Below are 22,517 nucleotides of genomic sequence, written 5' to 3'. Positions count from 1 at the left end.
TCACTTTCCTCTCTTCCTACACATACACATGCCTTACATCCTAAATAAAAACTTTTCACGGCTTCTAACAACTTGCCTCCCACACCATATATTCTTAATACCTTCCGCAGAACATCTCTATCAACTCTTATCATATGCCTTCTCCAGATCCAAAAATGCTACATACAAATCCATTTGCTTTTCTAAGTATTTCTCACATACATTCTTCAAAGCAAACACCTGATCCACACATCCTCTACCACTTCTGAAACCACACTGCTCTTCCCCAATCTGATGCTCTGTACATGCCTTCACCCTCTCAATCAATACCCTCCCATACAATTTACCAGGAATACTCAACAAACTTATACCTCTGTAATTTGAGCACTCACCCTTATCCCCTTTGCCTTTGTACAATGGTACTATGCAAGCACTCCGCCAATCATCAGGCACCTCACCATGAATCATACATACATTAAATAACCTTACCAACCTTTCAACAATACAGTCACCCCCCTTTTTTAATAAATTCCACTGCAATAACATCTAAACCTGCTGCCTTGCCGGCTTTCATCTTCCGCAAAGCTTTTACTACCTCTTCTCTGTTAACCAAATCATTTTCCCTAACCCTCTCACTTTGCACACCACCTCGACCAAAACACCCTATATCTGCCAATCTATCATCAAACACATTCAACAAATCTTCAAAATACTCACTCCATCTCCTTCTCACATCACTACTACTTGTTATCACCTCCCCATTAGCCCCCTTCACTGAAGTTCCCATTTGCTCCCTTGTCTTACGCACTTTATTTACCTCCTTCCAAAACATCTTTTTATTCTCCCTAAAATTTAATGATACTCTCTCACCCCAACTCTCATTTGCCCTCTTTTTCACCTCTTGCACCTTTCTCTTGACCTCCTGCCTCTTTCTTTTATACATCTCCCACTCATTTGCATTTTTTCCCTGCAAAAATCGTCCAAATGCCTCTCTCTTCTCTTTCACTAATAATCTTACTTCTTTAGCCCACCACTCACTACCCTTTCTAATCAACCCACCTCCCACGCTTCTCATGCCACAAGCATATTTTGCGCAAGCCATCACTGCTTCCCTAAATACATCCCATTCCTCCCCAACTCCCCTTACCTCCTTCGTTCTCACCTTTTTCCATTCTGTACTCAGTCTCTCCTGGTACTTCCTCACACAAGTCTCCTTCCCAAGCTCACTTACTCTCACCATCTCTTCACCCCAACATTTTCTCTTCTTTTCTGAAAACCTCTACAAATCTTCACCTTCGCCTCCACAAGATAATGATCAGACATCCCTCCAGTTGCATCTCTCAGCACATTAACATCCAAAAGTCTCTCTTTCGCGCGCCTATCAATTAACACGTAATCCAATAACGCTCTCTGGCCATCTCTCCTACTTACATACATATACTTATGTATATCTCACTTTTTAAACCAGGTATTCCCAATCACCAGTCCTTTTTCAGCACATAAATCTACAAGCTCTTCACCATTTCCATTTACAACACTGAACACCCCATGTATACCAATTATTCCCTCAACTGCCACATTACTCACCTTTGCATTCAAATCACCCATCACTATAACCTGTTCTTGTGCATCAAAACCACTAACACACTCATTCAGCTCCTCCCAAAACACTTGCCTCTCATGATCTTTCTTCTCATGCCCAGGTGCATATGCACCAATAATCACCCATCTCTCTCCATCAACTTTCAGTTTTACCCATATCAATCTAGAATTTACTTTCTTACACTCTATCGCATACTCCCACAACTCATGTTTCAGGAGTAGTGCTACTCCTTCCCTTGCTCTTGTCCTCTCACTAACCCCTGACTTTACTCCCAAGACATTCCCAAACCACTCTTCCCCTTTACCCTTGAGCTTCGTTTCACTTAGAGCCAAAACATCCAGGTTCCTTTCCTCAAACATACTACCTATCTCTCCTTTTCTCTCATCTTGGTTACATCCACACACATTTAGACACCCCAATCTGAGCCTTCAAGGAGGATGAGCACTCCCCGCGTGACTCCTTCTGTTTCCCCTTTTAGAAAGTTAAAATACAAGGAGGGGAGTGTTTCTGGCCCCCCCCGCTCCCGTCCCCTTTAGTCGCCTTCTACTACACGTGAGGAATGCGTGGGAAGTATTCTTTCTCCCCTATCCCCAGGGATAGGGGAGAAAGCGTATATCTACAAGCGTATATATGAGTATGTATGTATATAAGGATACGTATGGGTACTTATGTATATATACATGTATATGAATGGATGGGCCATTCTTCATCTGTTTCCTGGTGCTACCTTGCTGATGCGGGGAAATAGCGATTAAATATAATACATATATAAATGAAAATATTTTTTCTCTAACTCTGGCAGCAAATATAGTACATCTCCCAAGTTATTAAAAAAATTACTGCAAGGTGTCACAAGGGGCATGATGTCAGCCCATCAGTGTTGCTAGATGTATATGCTACTGCATTTTTCGCATTTGTTTCGTCAAAATATAAATATTTATTTTGCAAGAAATGGATTAGAATTTGAAATACACAAACTCCTCAGATGATTACTGTACTACTGTGGTATCACAGTCATACTCCTCCATTTGACTTTAACTAAGCCCTAAACCCTTCATCATCTTTCGTATGGGGGAAGCTTGAGGCCTCATACAGTTCTCAAAACCATGCCAATGAAAGTGGCACAATCATGAAATTGCCAAGTTTAAAATATCAAGTGGACAAAAGTTGCAACTTGCAGCAAAATTCACCAATGAAAAAGTTGGAGTAAACAGCAAAAGATTAAAGATGCCAACAGCTTGCAACAAACACCATCAGGTATGAGGGCTGGGGTAAAGATGAGATGATGGTAGCCATTGAAAGAAAGGACAATAGCTATACAGAACATTTACTTTATATGATTTTTTTTAGTAACCATCATAGCATGGGCAAAAACATGCCCTAATTGTAGCCATCCCAAACAAAATGAAAAAAGGCATGCAAAAAAGGCATGAAGGGATTAATTCAGATCCCCTTATGAGTCTGTAGACTTATACAATACCATCAAATGGCTGCTAATAACTGATGTACTATTACAGAACACTGGCTGACAAATGATGCCTTAAATTTCCCCACCTGTTTTAATATCTGGCTTACTTATTGTGCCATTAGTGACCTAGAAATTTCTGTTATTCACCACCAACTCTGTGCTTGTGCATGAAATGAGAATATAAAACCAAGAAAAAGAATGAAAGAATCCTACATCTCCTTCCCTATCACTGGAAGCCACCAGACAAATGAACCACATTCTCTTACGCCCGCTCATTACTACACCAGACAACACAAAGGTAGGTACATAATTTTTTTTTAATATGTTTTACTTTTGCATAAAGCCTTTTACAGGTTGAGCATCCCTAATCAGAAAGTCCAAAACTTTTTGAGCAGCAACATGACATTACAAGTGTAAATTCCACACCTGACCTCACTTGCCCACGCAGTGCTCTGTCGGCACCAGTTTGTTGCAAATCATCGTCACCGCCAGACCTATGTGCAGTACTCAAGTATTTTTTGCTTATTCTCAGTTTTAAGGAACAAAGATATTGTTGAAAATATCATAAAGGTCTGCAGATACCCCTACGGAAAACAGTGAAATAGCTGAAATAGTTCTGAACAAGGTGATTGCGATAATAGAAATGAAGATGACTACTAACAATGCCGAAAAAGTGCCTATAGACGACATGTCGAAAATGTGTGAAGGACTTATTAAAGGACTGAAGCAGCGTGCATTCATAAAAGAATAAGAAATCATGTCAGTTTATAGAGTCAGAGGGAGACTTCTAAGACAAAAACCACTGTTAATGAGGCAGAGGACTCTGAAGGAAACATTCAGAATAGCCATCCAGCAGAATGCCTCCTCATCTTTAGAGGACCCCACTCCCTGATTCCTCAACTACTGATGTTACTTCTCAAATGATGCCAATGGTGATGTACCCTCCCTTCAAGTTTCTCAGGCCATATGTAGTTCTAGTATTTGTTGCTGCATTTATCTTCTTTTAAAGAAGTAAGCAGAGGTCAAGTTTTTTTTTTGGTTAATGCAAAACATTATTTTCATGTGAAACCTAAATTTCATCTTCACTTAAAACGCCATGTTTGAATGTAACATGACAGTAACATTATTGCATTGAAATTTTTGTTAGTTTTCATTACATTTACAGCTACCTGTAATTATTGTAAATTGTATGGTCATTTGTTTGTTAAAGTGTGTGAAAGAAGAAAGCAGAGAGTAAATGTGAATAAGAGCAAGGTTATTAGGTACAGTAGGGTTGAGGGACAAGTCAACTGTGAGGTAAGTTTAAAAGGAGAAAAACTGGAGGAAGTGGTGTTTTAGATATCTGGGAGTGGATTTGGCAGCGGATGGAACCATGGAAGCGGAAGTGAATCATAGGGTGGGGGAGGGGGCGAAAGTTCTGGGAGCATTGAAGAATGTGTGGAAGTCGAGAACATTATCTCGGAAAGCAAAAATGGGTATGTTTGAAGGAGCAGTGGTTCCAACAATGTTATATGGTTGCGAGGCAAGGGCTATGGATAGAGTTGTGCAGAGGAGGGTGGTTGTGCTGGAAGTGAGATGTTTGAGGACAATATGTGGTGTGAGGTGGTTTGATCGAGTAAGTAATAATAGGGTAAGAGAGATGTGTGGTAATAAAAAGAGTGTGGTTGAGAGAGCAGAAGAGGGTGTTTTGAAATGGTTTGGTCACATGGAGAGAATGAGTGAGGAAAGATTGACCAAGAGGATATATGAGTCAGAGGTGGAGGGAACGAGGAGAAGTGGGAGACCAAATTGGAGGTGGAAGGGTGGAGTAAAAAAGATTTTGGGTGATTGGGGCCTGAACATGCAGGTGGGTGAAAGGCGTGCAAGGAATATAGTGAATTGGAACGATGAGGTATACCGGGGTCGACGTGCTGTCAATGGATTGAACCAGGGCATGCGAAGCATCTGGGGTAAACCATGGAAAGTTCTGTGGGGCCTGGATGTGGAAAGGGAGCTGTGGTTTCGGTGCATTATTACATGATAGCTAGAGACTGTATGTGAACGAATGTGGCCTTTGTTGTCCTTTCTTAGTGCTACCTCGAGCAGAGGGGGGGGAGGGGGTTGTTATTTCATGTGTGGCAGGGTGGCGATGGGAATGAATAAAGACAGACAGTATTAATTATGTACATGTGTATATATGTATATGTCTGTGTGTATATATATATGTATACATTGAGATGTATAGGTATGTATATGTGCGTGTGTGGACGTATATGTATATACATGTGTATGTGGGTGGGTTGGGCAATTTCTTTCGTCTGTTTCCTTGCGCTACCTCGCTACCGCGGGAGACAGCGACAAAGCAAAATAAATAAATATATAATTAAGCAAAATAAATCAAAAACCTAAAAAGTAAAATACAGAGTGCTGTAACCTTTTAATCAAAACACAGCATCAAAGGTGGAAAATGAAAACCTACAGTAATTTGTTGTTATTGTTTTACAGCTAATACAGGTATTCTGCTGATGCTAGTGTGCTGCTTTGCTACCCTAAACACTATTTTTTTCAATGTATTAATGGTATTTCATATTTCTTACTGTCTAGTACTTATGTGTGAATAAGTGTATGAAAATGATTGCTGATCAGAAGCATATAAATTCAGTCAGGAATGAAAGTGATGCCAAACAACGACAGATTGTCGACATGGACAGCTGAGGTTGTGACACCTTAGCTTTCTGATGGTTCAGTGTCACATAAACTTTGTTTCATGTGCAAAATTATAAGGTGTAAGTGGAACCTAAATGGATTTTGTGTTTAGACTTGGGTTCCATTCCCAAGATATCTCATTATGTATATGCAAATATTCTAAAATCAAAAAAAAAAAAATCCAAAACACTTCTGATCCCAAGCACTTCAGATAAGGGATACTTAATCTATTTTATTTTGTGCAAAACATGATAGCCTTTCTGAACCTAATAAGCTGTTTAAAGGTTAAAGGTAGAAGGATTATGGGAAGAGACAAAAAATAGAGGGTAACACAAGTCAATCTTCATATTACTGGTCTTTCCACAGAAACTATAGGAGGCAGCAGTCAACTGCATGTCATATGTCCAAGTCTTAGTTGCTGGAACCAAGCTGACAGCTTAATCCTAGCAAACAGAAAGGGATGGTTGAGAAGTGTTAATAGCAGAAGAGTTAATGAGGTAGAAGCCTTATGAGTCCATTCTAGCTATAACAGAGGTGAAAGAGGAGCCACCCAAGGTACGTATGCAGTACTACAAACTGTGGCAAATATTACCCTTTAGATATGAAGTAGCTGCTCACCAAAAAATAATTACAGTAACTAAAGGACACCCCCAACTTTTCAGAAGCAGATTTTGTGATGTTCTTTACATGGGGTGTCCAAAACAGTGTGAGAACGTGATTTTATCCAACATGTTGGATGCTGCTGTGTTGTTGAACTGTAGTATTCTGAAATTTAATTAAGGGAAATAAGTGAGACTGAAAGAGATATAAGGAGAAAGTGAAATTTTACATAAAAGAATTTAACCAATTAACTGCTTCCCAATCTGAGATGTCGCACATGTCCAAATTAAGAGAGAAAACATATTCAGAGCAAGAAAAACGAGTACTGGATTGAAAAGGGGAGTGGAAGTGAGCTAAAGTGTGTAAAGTATAGGATAAGAGACTGAATTATGATAATTTTACAAGTGCTCAACTAGGGTGCAGAAATTGAACAAGAAACAAACTTGAAATGATGAGAAGTTCACTTGCTGGTATAGTGACAGTATATGAATGGAATGACCTTACAAAACACTAATGATAAAGAGAAATAAAGAGGTAAAAAAGATTACATAATAGTAAGGTCATTAAATAGAGCCCTAAATATGTAAAACCTTCCACCTCAAAATGTATATGCAGAAAATCACAGAAACAGATCATCACAGTTGTGCACAAGGAATTGGAAGCAAATATCGTCAGCTTGATGCTAAAGTCCCATATGAGGAGTAAAGTAAAGGAGACACACTGTCTGGTGGCAAAAGATACAATATCTTTTAAATCTATGGCATAGGAAATATTCAGCAAGCTGTTTACATCCTACCAAAGCCAAAACTTGAACATGCCTCAGGTTTGGTCACTGCACTTAAACAGACCACAATCACCTAAGTAGTGCAACAATGATGGTACTACAGCTAAGAGATTTAAGTTACATTACAAAGAAAGGCTAGAAGCTTTAAATTTACCCACCATAAAAAAGAAAGGGTTGACCTTACTAAAACCTTTAGGTTTTTAAACCAGACTGATAACACAAACAGTGAACAGTTCTGTGGAAACTGTAAGGATAGAACAAACAGAGACCATAACATTAGAGCAAGGAACTTTAAAAAAAAACTTTTTCCCATTCATGCTCGCCATTTCCCACAACAGGAAGATGGCATCAAGAACAGATGACAAAGCCTTAAAGGGTAAAATCCTCATTGGGCTTCTTGCTATGTTCTTTTTTTTTGGAAGTATTACAGAAAGGGAGGATATTCAATCACCTGCTCCCACTCCTCTTAACCCCTCTTCATCACCTTCTCTGACATGCAGAGAATATGCCATCAGTATTCTTTCTCCCCTACCCCCGAAGTTGGAAAAGAGAAAGTACTTTAAATTGGTGAATGAATGGAATAAGCTAAATGACAATATAGTAAATGTGTAAAGCATGCAAAATTTTAAAAGGCTGTTCAATAGCAGAACATTGAAGAGATAGGGTCCACAAGTTTGAAACTCCCTTCCAACACAGTACAAATACGTACCTAAAAATTTGTAATTAATGAACTGTCCTATTTCTTTTTCTGAAGATAACTTTTTCCCACATTAGCAAGGTAGCTTCAGGGTCAATCAAACAAATACCTCATTTGCAGAAACTGAGACCATGACAAATTAAGCAAGCAACTGGTTAAAAAAAAGAAGCTCATATGGTATATATTTGGTGGATGACTGGAATAACCTGAATGAGGATGTCATAAATGAGAAAAGTATACAGAATTTTACAAGGTAGTTCAACAGCAGAAAATATTCAAGTTTAGAACTCCCTCCTGACATAGTGCAAATAGGTACCTACACATAAATAATTACATTGCGAGGTAGCGCAAGGAAACAGATGAGAGAATGGCCCATATATATATATATATATATATATATATATATATATATATATATATATATATATATATATATATATATATATTTTTTTTTTTTTTTTTTTTTTTTTTTTTTTTGCTTTCTCGCTGTCTCCCGCGTTTGCGAGGTAGCGCAAGGAAACAGACGAAAGAAATGGCCCAACCCACCCCATACACATGTATATACATACGTCCACACACGCAAATATACATACCTACACAGCTTTCCATGGTTTACCCCAGACGCTTCACATGCCTTGATTCAATCCACTGACAGCACGTCAACCCCGGTATACCACATCGCTCCAATTCACTCTATTCCTTGCCCTCCTTTCACCCTCCTGCATGTTCAGGCCCCGATCACACAAAATCTTTTTCACTCCATCTTTCCACCTCCAATTTGGTCTCCCACTTCTCGTTCCCTTCACCTCCGACACATATATCCTCTTGGTCATCCTTTCCTCACTCATTCTCTCCATGTGCCAAAACCATTTCAAAACACCTTCTTCTGCTTTCTCAACCACGCTCTTTTTATTTCCACACATCTCTCTTACCCTTACGTTACTTACTCGATCAAACCACCTCACACCAAACACTGTCCTCAAACATCTCATTTCCAGCACATCCATCCTCCTGCGCACAACTCTATCCATAGCCCACACCTCGCAACCATACAACATTGTTGGAACCACTATTCCTTCAAACATACACATTTTTGCTTTCCGAGATAATGTTCTCGACTTCCACACATTCTTCAAGGCTCCCAGGATTTTCGCCCCCTCCCCCACCCTATGATCCACTTCCGCTTCCATGGTTCCATCCGCTGCCAGATCCACTCCCAGATATCTAAAACACTTTACTTCCTCCAGTTTTTCTCCATTCAAACTTACCTCCCAATTGACTCTGTTTACCAAATTTTTCCCTAACCCTCTCACTTTGCACACCACCTCGACCAAAACACCCTATATCTGCCACTCTATCATCAAACACATTCAACAAACCTTCAAAATACTCACTCCATCTCCTTCTCACATCACCACTACTTGTTATCACCTCCCCATTTGCCCCCTTCACTGAAGTTCCCATTTGTTCCCTTGTCTTATGCACTTTATTTACCTCCTTCCAAAACATCTTTTTATTCTCCCTAAAATTTAATGATACTCTTTCACCCCAACTCTCATTTGCCCTCTTTCTCACCTCTTGCACCTTTCTCTTGACCTCCTGCCTCATTCTTTTATACATCTCCCACTCATTTGCATTATTTCCCTGCAAAAATCATCCAAATGCCTCTCTCTTCTCTTTCACTAATAATCTAACTTCTTCATCCCACCACTCACTACCCTTTCTAATCTGCCCACCTCCCACACTTCTAATGCCACAAGCAAATGGATTTGTATGTAGCATTTATGGATCTGGAGAAGGCGTATGATAGAGTTGATAGAGATGCTTTGTGGAAGGTATTAAGAATATATGGTTTGGGAGGCAAGTTGTTAGAAGCAGTGAAAAGTTTTTATCGAGGATGTAAGGCATGTGTACGTGTAGGAAGAGAGGAAAGTGATTGGTTCTCAGTGAATGTAGGTTTGCGGCAGGGGTGTGTGATGTCTCCACGGTTGTTTAATTTGTTTATGGATGGGGTTGTTAGGGAGGTAAATGCAAGAGCTTTGGAAAAGAGGGGCAAGTATGCAGTCTGTTGTGGATGAGAGAGCTTGGGAAGTAAGTGAGTCGTTGTTCGCTGACGATACAGCGCTGGTGGCTGATTCATGTGAGAAACTGCAGAAGCTGGTGACTGAGTTTTGTAAAGTGTGTGAAAGGAGAAAGTTGAGAGTAAATGTGAATAAGAGCAAGGTAATTAGGTACAGTAGGGTTGATGGTCAAGTCAATTGGGAGGTAAGTTTGAATGGAGAAAAACTGGAGGAAGTAAAGTGTCTTAGATATCTGGGAGTGGGTTTGGCAGCGGATGGATCCATGGAAGCGCAAGTGAATCATAGGGTGGGGGAGGGGGTGAAAATGCTAGGAGCATTGAAGAATGTGTGGAAGTTGAAAACATTATCTCGGAAAGCAAAAATGGGTATGTTTGAAGGAATAGTGGTTCCAACGATGTTATATGGTTGCGAGGCGTGGGCTATGGATAGAGTTGTGCAGAGGAGGGTGGATGTGCTGGAAATGAGATGTTTGTGGACAATATGTGGTGTGAGGTTGTTTGATCGAGTAAGTAATAATAGGGTAAGAGAGATGTGTGGTAATAAAAAGTGTGTGGTTGAGAGAGCAGAAGAGGGTGTTTTGAAATAGTTTGGTCACATGGAGAGAATGAGTGAGGAAAGATTGACTGAGAGGATATATGTGTCAGAGGTGGAAGGAACGAGAAGTGGGAGACCCAATTGGAGGTGGAAAGATGGAGTGAAAAAGATTTTGAGTGATCGGGGCCTGAACATGCAGGAGGGTGAAAGGAGTGTAAGGAATGGAGTGAATTGGAATGATGTGGTATACCGGGGTCAACGTGCTGTCAGTGGATTGAACCAGGGCATGTGAAGCGTCTGGGGTAAACCATGGAAAGTTCTGTGGGGCCTGGATGTGGAAAGGGAGCTGTGGTTTCGGTGCATTATTACATGACAGCTAGAGACTGAGTGTGAACGAATGGGGCCTTTGTTGTGTTTTCCAAGCGCTACCTTGCATACATGAGGGGGGAGGGGGTTGTTATTCCATGTGTGGCGAGGTGGCAATGGGAATAAATAAAGGCAGACAGTATGAATTATGTACATGTATATATATGTATGTCTGTGTGTGTATATATATATATATGTATACATTGAGATGTATAGGTATGTATATTTTGCATGTGTGGACTTGTATGTATATACACGTGTATGTGGGTGGGGTGGGCCATTCTTTCGTCTGTTTCCTTGCACTACCTTGCTAATGCAGGAGACAGTGACAAAGCAAAATAAATAAATAAAGATATGTATATATATATATATATATATATATATATATATATATATATATATATATATATATATATATATATTCTTTCTTTCATACTATTCGCCATTTCCCGCATTAGCGAGGTAGCGTCAAGAACAGAGGACTGGACATTTGAGGTAATATGCTCACCTAGCCCCATTCTCTGTTCCTTCTTTTGAAAAATTAAAAAAAAAAACCAAGAGGAGAGGATTTCCAGCCCCCGCTCCCTTCCCTTTTAGTCGCCTTCTACGACATGCAGGGAATACGTGGGAAGTATTCTTTCTCCCCTATCCCCAGGGATTATATATACATATATATATTCCTATGAGGCCATGGGGAAAATGAAACACGATAAGTTCCCAAGTACACTTTCGTGTAATAATCACATCATCAGGGGAGACACAAGAGAGAAATAAAAGTCAGTTGATATACATGTATGTTTTGGAAATTCACATGTTTACCAAATGGCATCCTAGCTTCATCTCTTCACATGCCCTGGTTCAATCCATTGACAGCACGTCGGCCCTGGTATAGCACATCGTTCCAATTCACTCTATTCCTTGCACGCCTTTCACCCTCCTGCATGTTCAGGCCCCGATCACTCAAAATCTTTTTCACTCCATCTTTCCACCTCCAATTAGGTCTCCCACTTCTCCTCGTTCCCTCCAACTCTGACACATATATCCTCTTTGTCAATCTTTCCTCACTCATTCTCTCCATGTGACCAAACCATTTCAAAATATCCTCTTCTGCTCTCTCAACCACACTCTTTTTATCACCACACATCTCTCGTACCCTTTCATTACTTACTTGATCAAACCATCGCACACCACATATTGTCCTCAAACATCTTATTTGCAGCACATCCACCCTCCTCTGCACAATTCTACCTATAGCCCACGCCTTGCAACCATTTAACATTGTTGGAATCACTATTCCTTCAAACATACCCATTTTTGCTTTCCAAGATAACGTTCTCGACTTACACACAAACACACACACACACACATATATTTCTTTCTTTTTCTTTCAAACTATTCGCCATTTCCTGCATTAGCAAGGTAGCGTTATTTTTTATTTTACTTTGTCGCTGTCTCCCGCATTAGCGAGGTAGCGCAAGGAAACAGACGAAAGAAATGGCCCAACCCACCCACTTACACATGTATAAACATACAGTCCACACATGCAAATATACATATCTATACATCTCAATGTATACATATATATATACACACACAGACATATACATATATACTTTTCTTTTTTTCTTTCGTACTATTCGCCATTTCCCACGATAGCGAGGTAGCGTTAAGAACAGAGGACTGGGCCTTCGAGGGAATATCCTCACCTGGCCCCCTTCTCTGTTCCTTCTTTTGGAAAATTGAAAATTTTCATATATACACATGTATATAATTCATACTGTCTGCCTTTATTTATTCCCATCGTCATCCTGCCACACATGAAATAACAACCCCCTCCCCCCCCTCATGTGCGCGAGGTAGCACTAGGAAAAGACAACAAAGGGCACATTCGTTCACACTCAGTCTCTAGCTGTCATGTAATAATGCACCGAAAACACAGCTCCCTTTCCACATCCAGGCCCTACAGAACTTTCCATGGTTTACCCCAGACGCTTCACATGCCCTGGTTCAATCCATTGACAGCATGTCGACCCCGGTATACCACATCGTTCCAATTCACTGTATTCCTTGCACTCCTTTCACCCTCTTGCATGTTCAGACCTCGATAACACAAAATCTTTTTCACTCCATCTTTCCACCTCTAATTGGGTCTCCCACTTCTCCTCGTTCCCTCCACAGATTTGGTAAACAGAGAAGAGGTTGTAAAAGCTTTGCGGAAGATGAAAGCCGGCAAGGCAGCAGGTTTGGATGGTATTGCAGTGGAATTTATTAAAAAAGGGGGTGACCGTATTGTTGACTGGTTAGTAAGGTTATTTAATGTATGTATGATTCATGGTGAGGTGCCTGAAGATTGGCGGAATGCTTGCATAGTGCCATTGTACAAAGACAAAGGGGATAAGAGTGAGTGCTCAAATTACAGAGGTATAAGTTTGTTGAGTATTCCTGGTAAGTTATATGGGAGGGTATTGATTGAGAGGGTGAAGGTATGTACAGAGCATCAGATTGGGGAAGAGCAGTGTGGTTTCAGAAGTGGTAGAGGATGTGTGGATCAGGTGTTTTCTTTGAAGAATGTATGTGAGAAATACTTAGAAAAGCAAATGGATTTGTACGTAGCATTTATGGACCTGGAGAAGGCATATGATAGAGTTGATAGAGATGCTCTGTGGAAGGTATTAAGAATATATGGTGTGGGAGGCAAGTTGTTAGAAGCAGTGAAAAGTTTTTATCGAGGATGTAAGGCATGTGTACGTGTAGGAAGAGAGGAAAGTGATTGGTTCTCAGTGAATGTAGGTTTGCGGCAGGGGTGTGTGATGTCTCCATGGTTGTTTAATTTGTTTATGGATGGGGTTGTTAGGGAGGTGAATGCAAGAGTTTTGTAAAGAGGGGCAAGTATGAAGTCTGTTGTGGATGAGAGAGCTTGGGAAGTGAGTCAGTTGTTGTTCGCTGATGATACAGCGCTGGTGGCTGATTCATGTGAGAAACTGCAGAAGCTGGTGACTGAGTTTGGTAAAGTGCGTGAAAGAAGAAAGTTAAGAGTAAATGTGAATAAGAGCAAGGTTATTAGGTACAGTAGGGTTGAGGGTCAAGTCAATTGGGAGGTAAGTTTGAATGGAGAAAAACTGGAGGAAGTAAAGTGTTTTAGATATCTGGGAGTGGATCTGGCAGCGGATGGAACCATGGAAGCAGAAGTGAATCATATGGTGGGGGAGGGGGCGAAAATCCTGGGAGCATTGAAGAATGTGTGGAAGTCGAGAACATTATCTCGGAAAGCAAAAATGGGTATGTTTGAAGGAATAGTGGTTCCAACAATGTTGTATGGTTGTGAGGCGTGGGCTATGGATAGAGTTGTGCGCAGGAGGGTGGATGTGCTGGAAATGAGATGTTTGAGGACAATGTGTGATGTGAGGTGGTTTGATCGAGTAAGTAATATAAGGGTAAGAGAGATGTGTGGAAATAAAAAGAGCGTGGTTGAGAGAGCAGAAGAGGGTGTTTTGAAATGGTTTGGGCACATGGAGAGAATGAGTGAGGAAAGATTGACCAAGAGGATTTATGTGTCGGAGGTGGAGGGAACAAGGAGAAGTGGGAGACCAAATTGGAGGTGGAAAGATGGAGTGAAAAAGATTTTGAGTGATCGGGGCCTGAACATGCAGGAGGGTGAAAGGCGGGCAAGGAATAGAGTGAATTGGATCGATGTGGTATGCCGGGGTTGACGTGCTGTCAGTGGATTGAATCAGGGCATGTAAGGCGTCTGGAGTAAACCATGGAAAGTTGTGTGGGGCCTGGATGTGGAAAGGGAGCTGTGGTTTCGGGCATTATTGCATGACAGCTGGAGACTGAGTGTGAACGAATGGGGCCTTTGTTGTCTTTTCCTAGCGCTACCTCGCACACATGAGGGGGGAGGAGGATGGTATTCCATGTGTGGCGAGGTGGCGATGGGAATGAATAAAGGCAGACAGTGTGAATTGTGTGCATGGGTATATATGTATGTGTCTGTGTGTGTATATATATGTGTACATTGAGATGTATAGGTATGTATATTTGCGTGTGTGGACGTGTGTGTATACACGTGTATGGGGGTGGGTTGGGCCATTTCTTTCTTCTGTTTCCTTGCGCTACCTCGTAAATGCAGGAGACAGCAACAAAGCAAATTAAAATAAATATAAATATATATATATATGCGTTACACATAACAGCTAGAGACCAAGTGTGAACAAATGCGGCTTTGTTGTCTCTTCCTAGCACTACCTCACACATGCGTGGAGGGAGGGGGGTGCTGTTTCAGGTGTGGCGGGGTGGCAACAGGAATGGATGAAGGCAGCAAGTATGAATATGTACATGTGTATGTATGTATGTACATGTCTGTGTATGTATATGTATACGTTGAAATGTATAGGTATGTATATGTGCGTGTGTGGACATTCATGTATATGCATGTGTATGTGGGCGGGTTAGACCATTCTTTTGTCTGCTTCCTTGTGCTACCTCGCTAACACAGGAGAAGAGTGACTAAGTATAATAAGTAATAAATGAATTTTTAAAAAAATTTATATTATACTTGATCACTGTCTCCTGCGTCAGCAAGGTTAGAAACAGATGAAGAATGGCCCATCCACTCTAATACACATTTCATATAGTATTTATTTATTATACTTGATCGCAGTCTCCCACGTCAGTGAAGTAGCACCAGGAAACAAAGAATGGCCCATTCACTCATATACACATATATATACATAAACGGCCACAAATGCACATATACATACATATACATATCAACGTATACATACATATACATACACAGACATATAAATATATACACATGTACATATTCATACTTGCTTGCCTTCATCCATTTCCGATGCCACCACGTCCCATAGTGAGGTAGTGCCAGGAAAACAGACAAAAAGGCCATATTCGTTCACACTCAATCTCCAGCTGTCATGTGTAATGCACCAAAACCAAAGCTCCCTATCCACATCCAGGCCCCACAGACCTTTCCATGGTTTACTCCAGACGTTTCATATTCCCTGGTTCAGTTCATTGACAGCACTTCAACCCAGTATACCTCATCGTTCCAATTCAATCTATTCCTTGCACGCCTCTCACCCTCCTGTATGTTCAGGATGCAATTGCTCAAAATCTTTTTCACTCCATCCTTTCACCTACAATTTGGTCTCCCACCTCTTGTTCCCTCCATCCTCTTTGTCAATCTTTCCTCACGTATTCTATCCAAAAGTCCAAACCATTTCAACACACCCTCTTCTGCTCTCTCAACCACACTTTTTATTACCACACATTTCTCTTACCCTTTCATTCCTTACTGGATCAAACCTCCTCACACCACATATTGTGCTCAAACATTTAATTTCCAACACATCCACCCTCCTCCACACAACCCTATCCAAATCCCATTCTTTGCAACCATATGACATTGTTGGAGCCACTATCCTTCAAAAATACCCAATTATGCTCTCTGAGATAACGTTCTCACCTTCCACACATTCTTCAAGGCTCCCAAGACTTTTGCCCCCTCCCCATCCAGTGACTCAATTCCATTTCCATGGTTCCATTCACTGCTAAGTCCACTTCCAGATATCTAAAGCACTTCACTTCCCCCAGTTTTTCTCAATTCAAACTTACCTCCCAATTAACTTGTCTTTCAACCCTACTGAAATTAATGACCTCCTCTTATTCACATTTACTCTCAACTTTCTCTTTTCACACACTTTTCCAAACTCAGTCACCAACTTCTGCAGTTTCTCACTTGAATCAGCCACTAGAGCTGTATCATCGGCGAACAACCACTGACTCACTTCCCAGGCCCTCTCATCCCAAATAGACTGCAAACATCCATGCCACAAACCAACATTCACTGGGAACCAATCACTCTCCTCTCTTCCTACTCATACACATGCCTTACATCCTTGGTAAAAACTTTTCACTGCTTCTAGCAACTTACCTCCCAGACCATATGCCTTCTGTTTCTGATGTCACCTTGCTGAGGCTGGAGGGTAAATCAGGTATGAAAGAAGTTTTACACTCATGTCTTAGCTCTAACTCCCTCTCTTAGCTACAACTCCAATACACTGAGGAAACACCAACAAGACAAATACAACAAACTCTACTACCAGAGAAAACCTATAAAAACCAATTAGACCAAAAAAATAAAAGATTTACTCATACCTTATAGTGCACCTTAAACAATCAGTTTCATAAAATAAAATTAATTAAGAAATATTTAAATCAATGGCTATGTCTTAATTAACATATAACTGGATGAGTAAGCTATGACTGATGGCCACAAAAAAAGGCAATGATTCACATATACATCTCAAGGCATGGATATTTCATAAGTATTAAAAATTTGACGTCAAACCTACAACAAACTCTAATACAAAAAAGGGCCATGTCTCCTATGACAAACTGGAAATATGAGTTGTAGTAAAAGACATTTTCAAGAAATATATCAATATAATAATGGATTGAACCAGGGCATGTGAAGTGTCTGGGGTAAACCCTGGAAAGTTTTGTGGGGCCCGGATGTGGAAAGGGAGCTGTGGTTTCAGTGTATTACACATGACAGCTAGAGACTGAGTGTGAACAAATGTGGCCTTTGTTATCATTTCATGTGTGGCAGGGTGGCGATGGGAATCGATGAAGGCAGCAAGTATATATGTCATGTGTATATATGTATATGTCTATGTTATTTTATTTATTCATTTATTTTGCATTGTCACTGTCTCCCGCGTTAGCGAGGTAGCGCAAGGAAACAGACAAAAGAATAGCCCAGCCCACATGCATACACATGTATATACATACGCGTCCAAACACACAAATATACATACCTATACATCTCAATGTACACAAGGGGAGGGAGCGGGTGGCTGGAAATCCTCCCCTCTCGTTTTTTTTTTTCTTTTTAATTTTCCAAAAGAAGGAACAGAGAAGGGGGCCAGGTGAGGATATTCCCTCTAAGGCCCAGTCCTCTGTTCATAGCGCTACCTCGCTAATGCGGGAAATGGCGAATAGTACAAAAGAAAGAAAGAAAGATATATATATATATATATATATATATATATATATATATATATATTATCCCTGGGGATAGGGGAGAAAGAATACTTCCCACGTGTTCCCTGCGTGTCGTAGAAGGCGACTAAAAGGGGAGGGAGCGGGGGCTGGAAATCCTCCCCTCTCGTTTTTTTTTTTTTTAATTTTCCAAAAGAAGGAACAGAGAATTGGGCCAGGTGAGGGTATTCCCTCAAGGCCCAGTCCTCTGTTCTTAACGCTACCTCGCTAATGCGGGAAATGGCGAATAGTTTGAAAAAAAAATTAAAAAAAAAAAAAAATATATATATATATATATATATATATATATATATATATTTTATATTATTTTTTATTATACTTTGTCGCTGTCTCACGCGTTTGCGAGGTAGCGCAAGGAAACAGACGAAAGAAATGGCCCAACCCCCCCATACACATGTATATACATACGTCCACACACGCAAATATACATACCTACACAGCTTTCCATGGTTTACCCCAGACGCTTCACATGCCTTGATTCAATCCACTGACAGCACGTCAACCCCGGTATACCACATCGCTCCAATTCACTCTATTCCTTGCCCTCCTTTCACCCTCCTGCATGTTCAGGCCCCGATCACACAAAATCTTTTTCACTCCATCTTTCCACCTCCAATTTGGTCTCCCTCTTCTCCTCGTTCCCTCCACCTCCGACACATATATCCTCTTGGTCAATCTTTCCTCACTCATTCTCTCCATGTGCCCAAACCACTTCAAAACACCCTCTTCTGCTCTCTCAACCACGCTCTTTTTATTTCCACACATCTCTCTTACCCTTACGTTACTCACTCGATCAAACCACCTCACACCACACATTGTCCTCAAACATCTCATTTCCAGCACATCCATCCTCCTGCGCACAACTCTATCCATAGCCCACGCCTCGCAACCATACAACATTGTTGGAACCACTATTCCTTCAAACATACCCATTTTTGCTTTCCGAGATAATGTTCTCGACTTCCACACATTCTTCAAGGCCCCCAGAATTTTCGCCCCCTCCCCCACCCTATGATCCACTTCCGCTTCCATGGTTCCATCCGCTGCCAGATCCACTCCCAGATATCTAAAACACTTCACTTCCTCCAGTTTTTCTCCATTCAAACTCACCTCCCAATTGACTTGACCCTCAACCCTACTGTACCTAATAACCTTGCTCTTATTCACATTTACTCTTAACTTTCTTCTTCCACACACTTTACCAAACTCACTCACCAGCTTCTGCAGTTTCTCACATGAATCAGCCACCAGCGCTGTATCATCAGCGAACAACAACTGACTCACTTCCCAAGCTCTCTCATCCCCAACAGACTTCATACTTGCCCCTCTTTCCAAAACTCTTGCATTTACCTCCCTAACAACCCCATCCATAAACAAATTAAACAACCATGGAGACATCAGACATCCCTGCCGCAAACCTACATTCACTGAGAACCACATCACTTTCCTCTCTTCCTACCCGTACACACACACACACACATATATATATATATATATATATATATATATATATATATATATATATATATATATATTTTTTTTTTTTTTTAATACTTTGTCGCTGTCTCCCGCGTTTGCGAGGTAGCGCAAGGAAACAGACGAAAGAAATGGCCCAACCCCCCCCCATACACATGTACATACACACGTCCACACACGCAAATATACATACCTACACAGCTTTCCATGGTTTACCCCAGACGCTTCACATGCCTTGATTCAATCCACTGACAGCACGTCAACCCCGGTATACCACATCGCTCCAATTCACTCTATTCCTTGCCCTCCTTTCACCCTCCTGCATGTTCAGGCCCCGATCACACAAAATCTTTTTCACTCCATCTTTCCACCTCCAATTTGGTCTCCCTCTTCTCCTCGTTCCCTCCACCTCCGACACATATATCCTCTTGGTCAATCTTTCCTCACTCATTCTCTCCATGTGCCCAAACCACTTCAAAACACCGTCTTCTGCTCTCTCAACCACGCTCTTTTTATTTCCACACATCTCTCTTACCCTTACGTTACTTACTCGATCAAACCACCTCACACCACACATTGTCCTCAAACATCTCATTTCCAGCACATCCATCCTCCTGCGCACATCTCTATCCATAGCCCACGCCTCGCAACCATACAGCATTGTTGGAACCACTATTCCCTCAAACATACCCATTTTTGCTTTCCGAGATAATGTTCTCGACTTCCACACATTTTTCAAGGCTCCCAAAATTTTCGCCCCCTCCCCCACCCTATGATCCACTTCCGCTTCCATAGCTCCATCTGCTGCCAGATCCACTCCCAGATATCTAAAACACTTTACTTCCTCCAGTTTTTCTCCATTCAAACTTACCTCCCGATTGACTTGACCCTCAAACCTACTGTACCTAATAACCTTGCTCTTAATTCACATTTACTCTTAACTTTCTTTCACACACTTTACCAAACTCAGTCACCAGCTTCTGCAGTTTCTCACATGAATCAGCCACCAGCGCTGTATCATCAGCGAACAACAACTGACTCACTTCCCACGCTCTGTCATCCACAACAGACTTCATACTTGCCCCTCTTTCCAAAACTCTTGCATTCACCTCCCTAACAACCCCATCCATAAACAAATTAAACAACCATGGAGACATCACACACCCCTGCTGCAAACCTACATTCACTGAGAACCAATCACTTTCCTCTCTTCCTACACACACACATGCCTTACATCCTCGATAAAAACTTTTCACCGCTTCTAACAACTTGCCTCCCACACCATATATTCTTAATACCTTCCACAGAGCATCTCTATCAACTCTATCATATGCCTTCTCCAGATCCATAAATGCTACATACAAATCCATTTGCTTTTCTAAGTATTTCTCACATACATTCTTCAAAGCAAACACCTGATCCACACATCCTCTACCACTTCTGAAACCACACTGCTCTTCCCCAATCTGATGCTCTGTACATGCCTTCACCCTCTCAATCAATATCCTCCCATATAATTTACCAGGAATACTCAACAAACTTATATCTCTGTAATTTGAGCACTCACTCTTATCCCCTTTGCCTTTGTACAATGTCTATGTATATGTACATGTATGTATACGTTAGAAATGTATAGGTATGTATATGTGCGTGTGTGGGCATGTATGTATTTACATATTTATGTGGGTGGGTTGGGCCATTCTTTCGTCTCTTTCCTTGCACTAACACGGGAGACAGCAACAAAGTATAATAATAATAATATTGTCATTATCCCCATTCCTCCTTAGGCTCTGGTTTCAGTGTATTATGCATCAGTGAACAACAACTGACTCACTTCCCAGGACCTCCCATCCCCAACAGATTGCATACTTGCTCCGCCTCTCCAAAACTCTTGCATTTACCTTCCCAACCGCCCCATCCATAAACAAATTAAACAACCATGGGGACATCACACACTGCTGCTGCAAACTGACATTCACTGGGAACCACTCACTCTCCTCTCTTCCTACCAGTACACATGCCTTACATCCTTGGTAAAAACTTTTCACTGCTTCTAGCAACTTACCTCCCACACCATATACTCTTAAAACCTTCCACAAAGCATCTCTATCAACCCTATCATATGCTTTTCTACAGATCCATGAAGGCTACATACAGATCCACCTGTTTTTCTAAGTATTTCTCACATACATTTTTCAAAGCAAACACCTGGTCCACACATCCTCTACCACTTCTGAAACCACACTGCTCTTCCCCAACCTGAAGCTCTGTACATGCCCTCCCATATAATTTCCCAGGAATACTCAACAAACTTATGCCTCTGTAGTTTGAACACTCACCTTTATCCCCTTTGCCTTTGTACAATGACAGTGTACATGCATTCCACCAATCCTCAGGCACTTCACCATGATCCACACATACAATGAATATCCTTACCAACCAATCAAGAACACAAGTCACCCCCTTTTTTAATAAAGTCCACTGCAATGCCATTCAAACCCATCAAATTGCTGGCTTTCATCTTCAGAAAAGCTTTCAGTACCTCTTCTCTGCTTACCAAACCATTCTCCCTGACCCTCTCACTTTGCACACTACCCCAACCAAAACACCCCATATCTGCCACTCTATCATCAAACAAATTCAACAAACCTTCAAAATACTCACTCACATATTTATAATCATTCACCTTCATCCATTCCTGGTGCCACTCCACCCCACAGGAAACAGTATTACCACCCCCTGCATCAGCGAGGTAGCACCAGGAAAAAGACAGAAAGGCCACTTCCACTAACATCCCTACACGAGCTGATCACTGTTTCCCCACAGTCTGTGGCTGTTATGTGTAATGCACCAAAACCACAGTGCACTACCCACAACCAGGCCCCAAAGATTTTTTTATACTTAACCCTGGATGTTTCACATGCCCTAGTTCAGTCCACTGATGACATATCAACACAAGTATACCATATTTCAATACATTCATTTTTGTTTCTATGTTTTTTGCATCTGCATCTCTTACCAGGTCTACTTTCCCCTTAAAGCTAAATTGGTTCATCTGAATTGAGAAAGAAGTATGGTAAAGTTGGTTTCTCAAAAAAATGTACTGTATTTTGTATGTACAGTGTTAATGGTTGTACTTATGAATAGTGATAGATATG

General features: G+C 41.0%; 1 protein-coding gene across 1 annotated transcript in view; it reads right to left on the bottom strand.

Moving 5' to 3' along the window:
* Positions 1 to 901: 901 nt before the first annotated feature.
* The window catches only part of LOC139756390 (uncharacterized), a 70,351-nt gene continuing 48,735 nt past the window's right edge, over positions 902 to 22,517 (bottom strand). The window contains exon 7 of the mRNA XM_071675792.1: positions 902 to 6,500. Within this exon, the coding sequence (XP_071531893.1) occupies positions 6,456 to 6,500 (45 nt within the window). The 3' untranslated portion in view covers positions 902 to 6,455. The remainder of the gene's footprint in view (positions 6,501 to 22,517) is intronic.

The sequence above is a fragment of the Panulirus ornatus genome, chromosome 21 (genome assembly GCF_036320965.1).
Source record: "Panulirus ornatus isolate Po-2019 chromosome 21, ASM3632096v1, whole genome shotgun sequence".
Classification (NCBI taxonomy): Eukaryota; Metazoa; Arthropoda; class Malacostraca; order Decapoda; family Palinuridae; genus Panulirus; species Panulirus ornatus.
The sequence above is the reverse complement of the archived record's forward strand: the minus strand, read 5'-3'. Positions and strand labels throughout refer to the sequence as shown.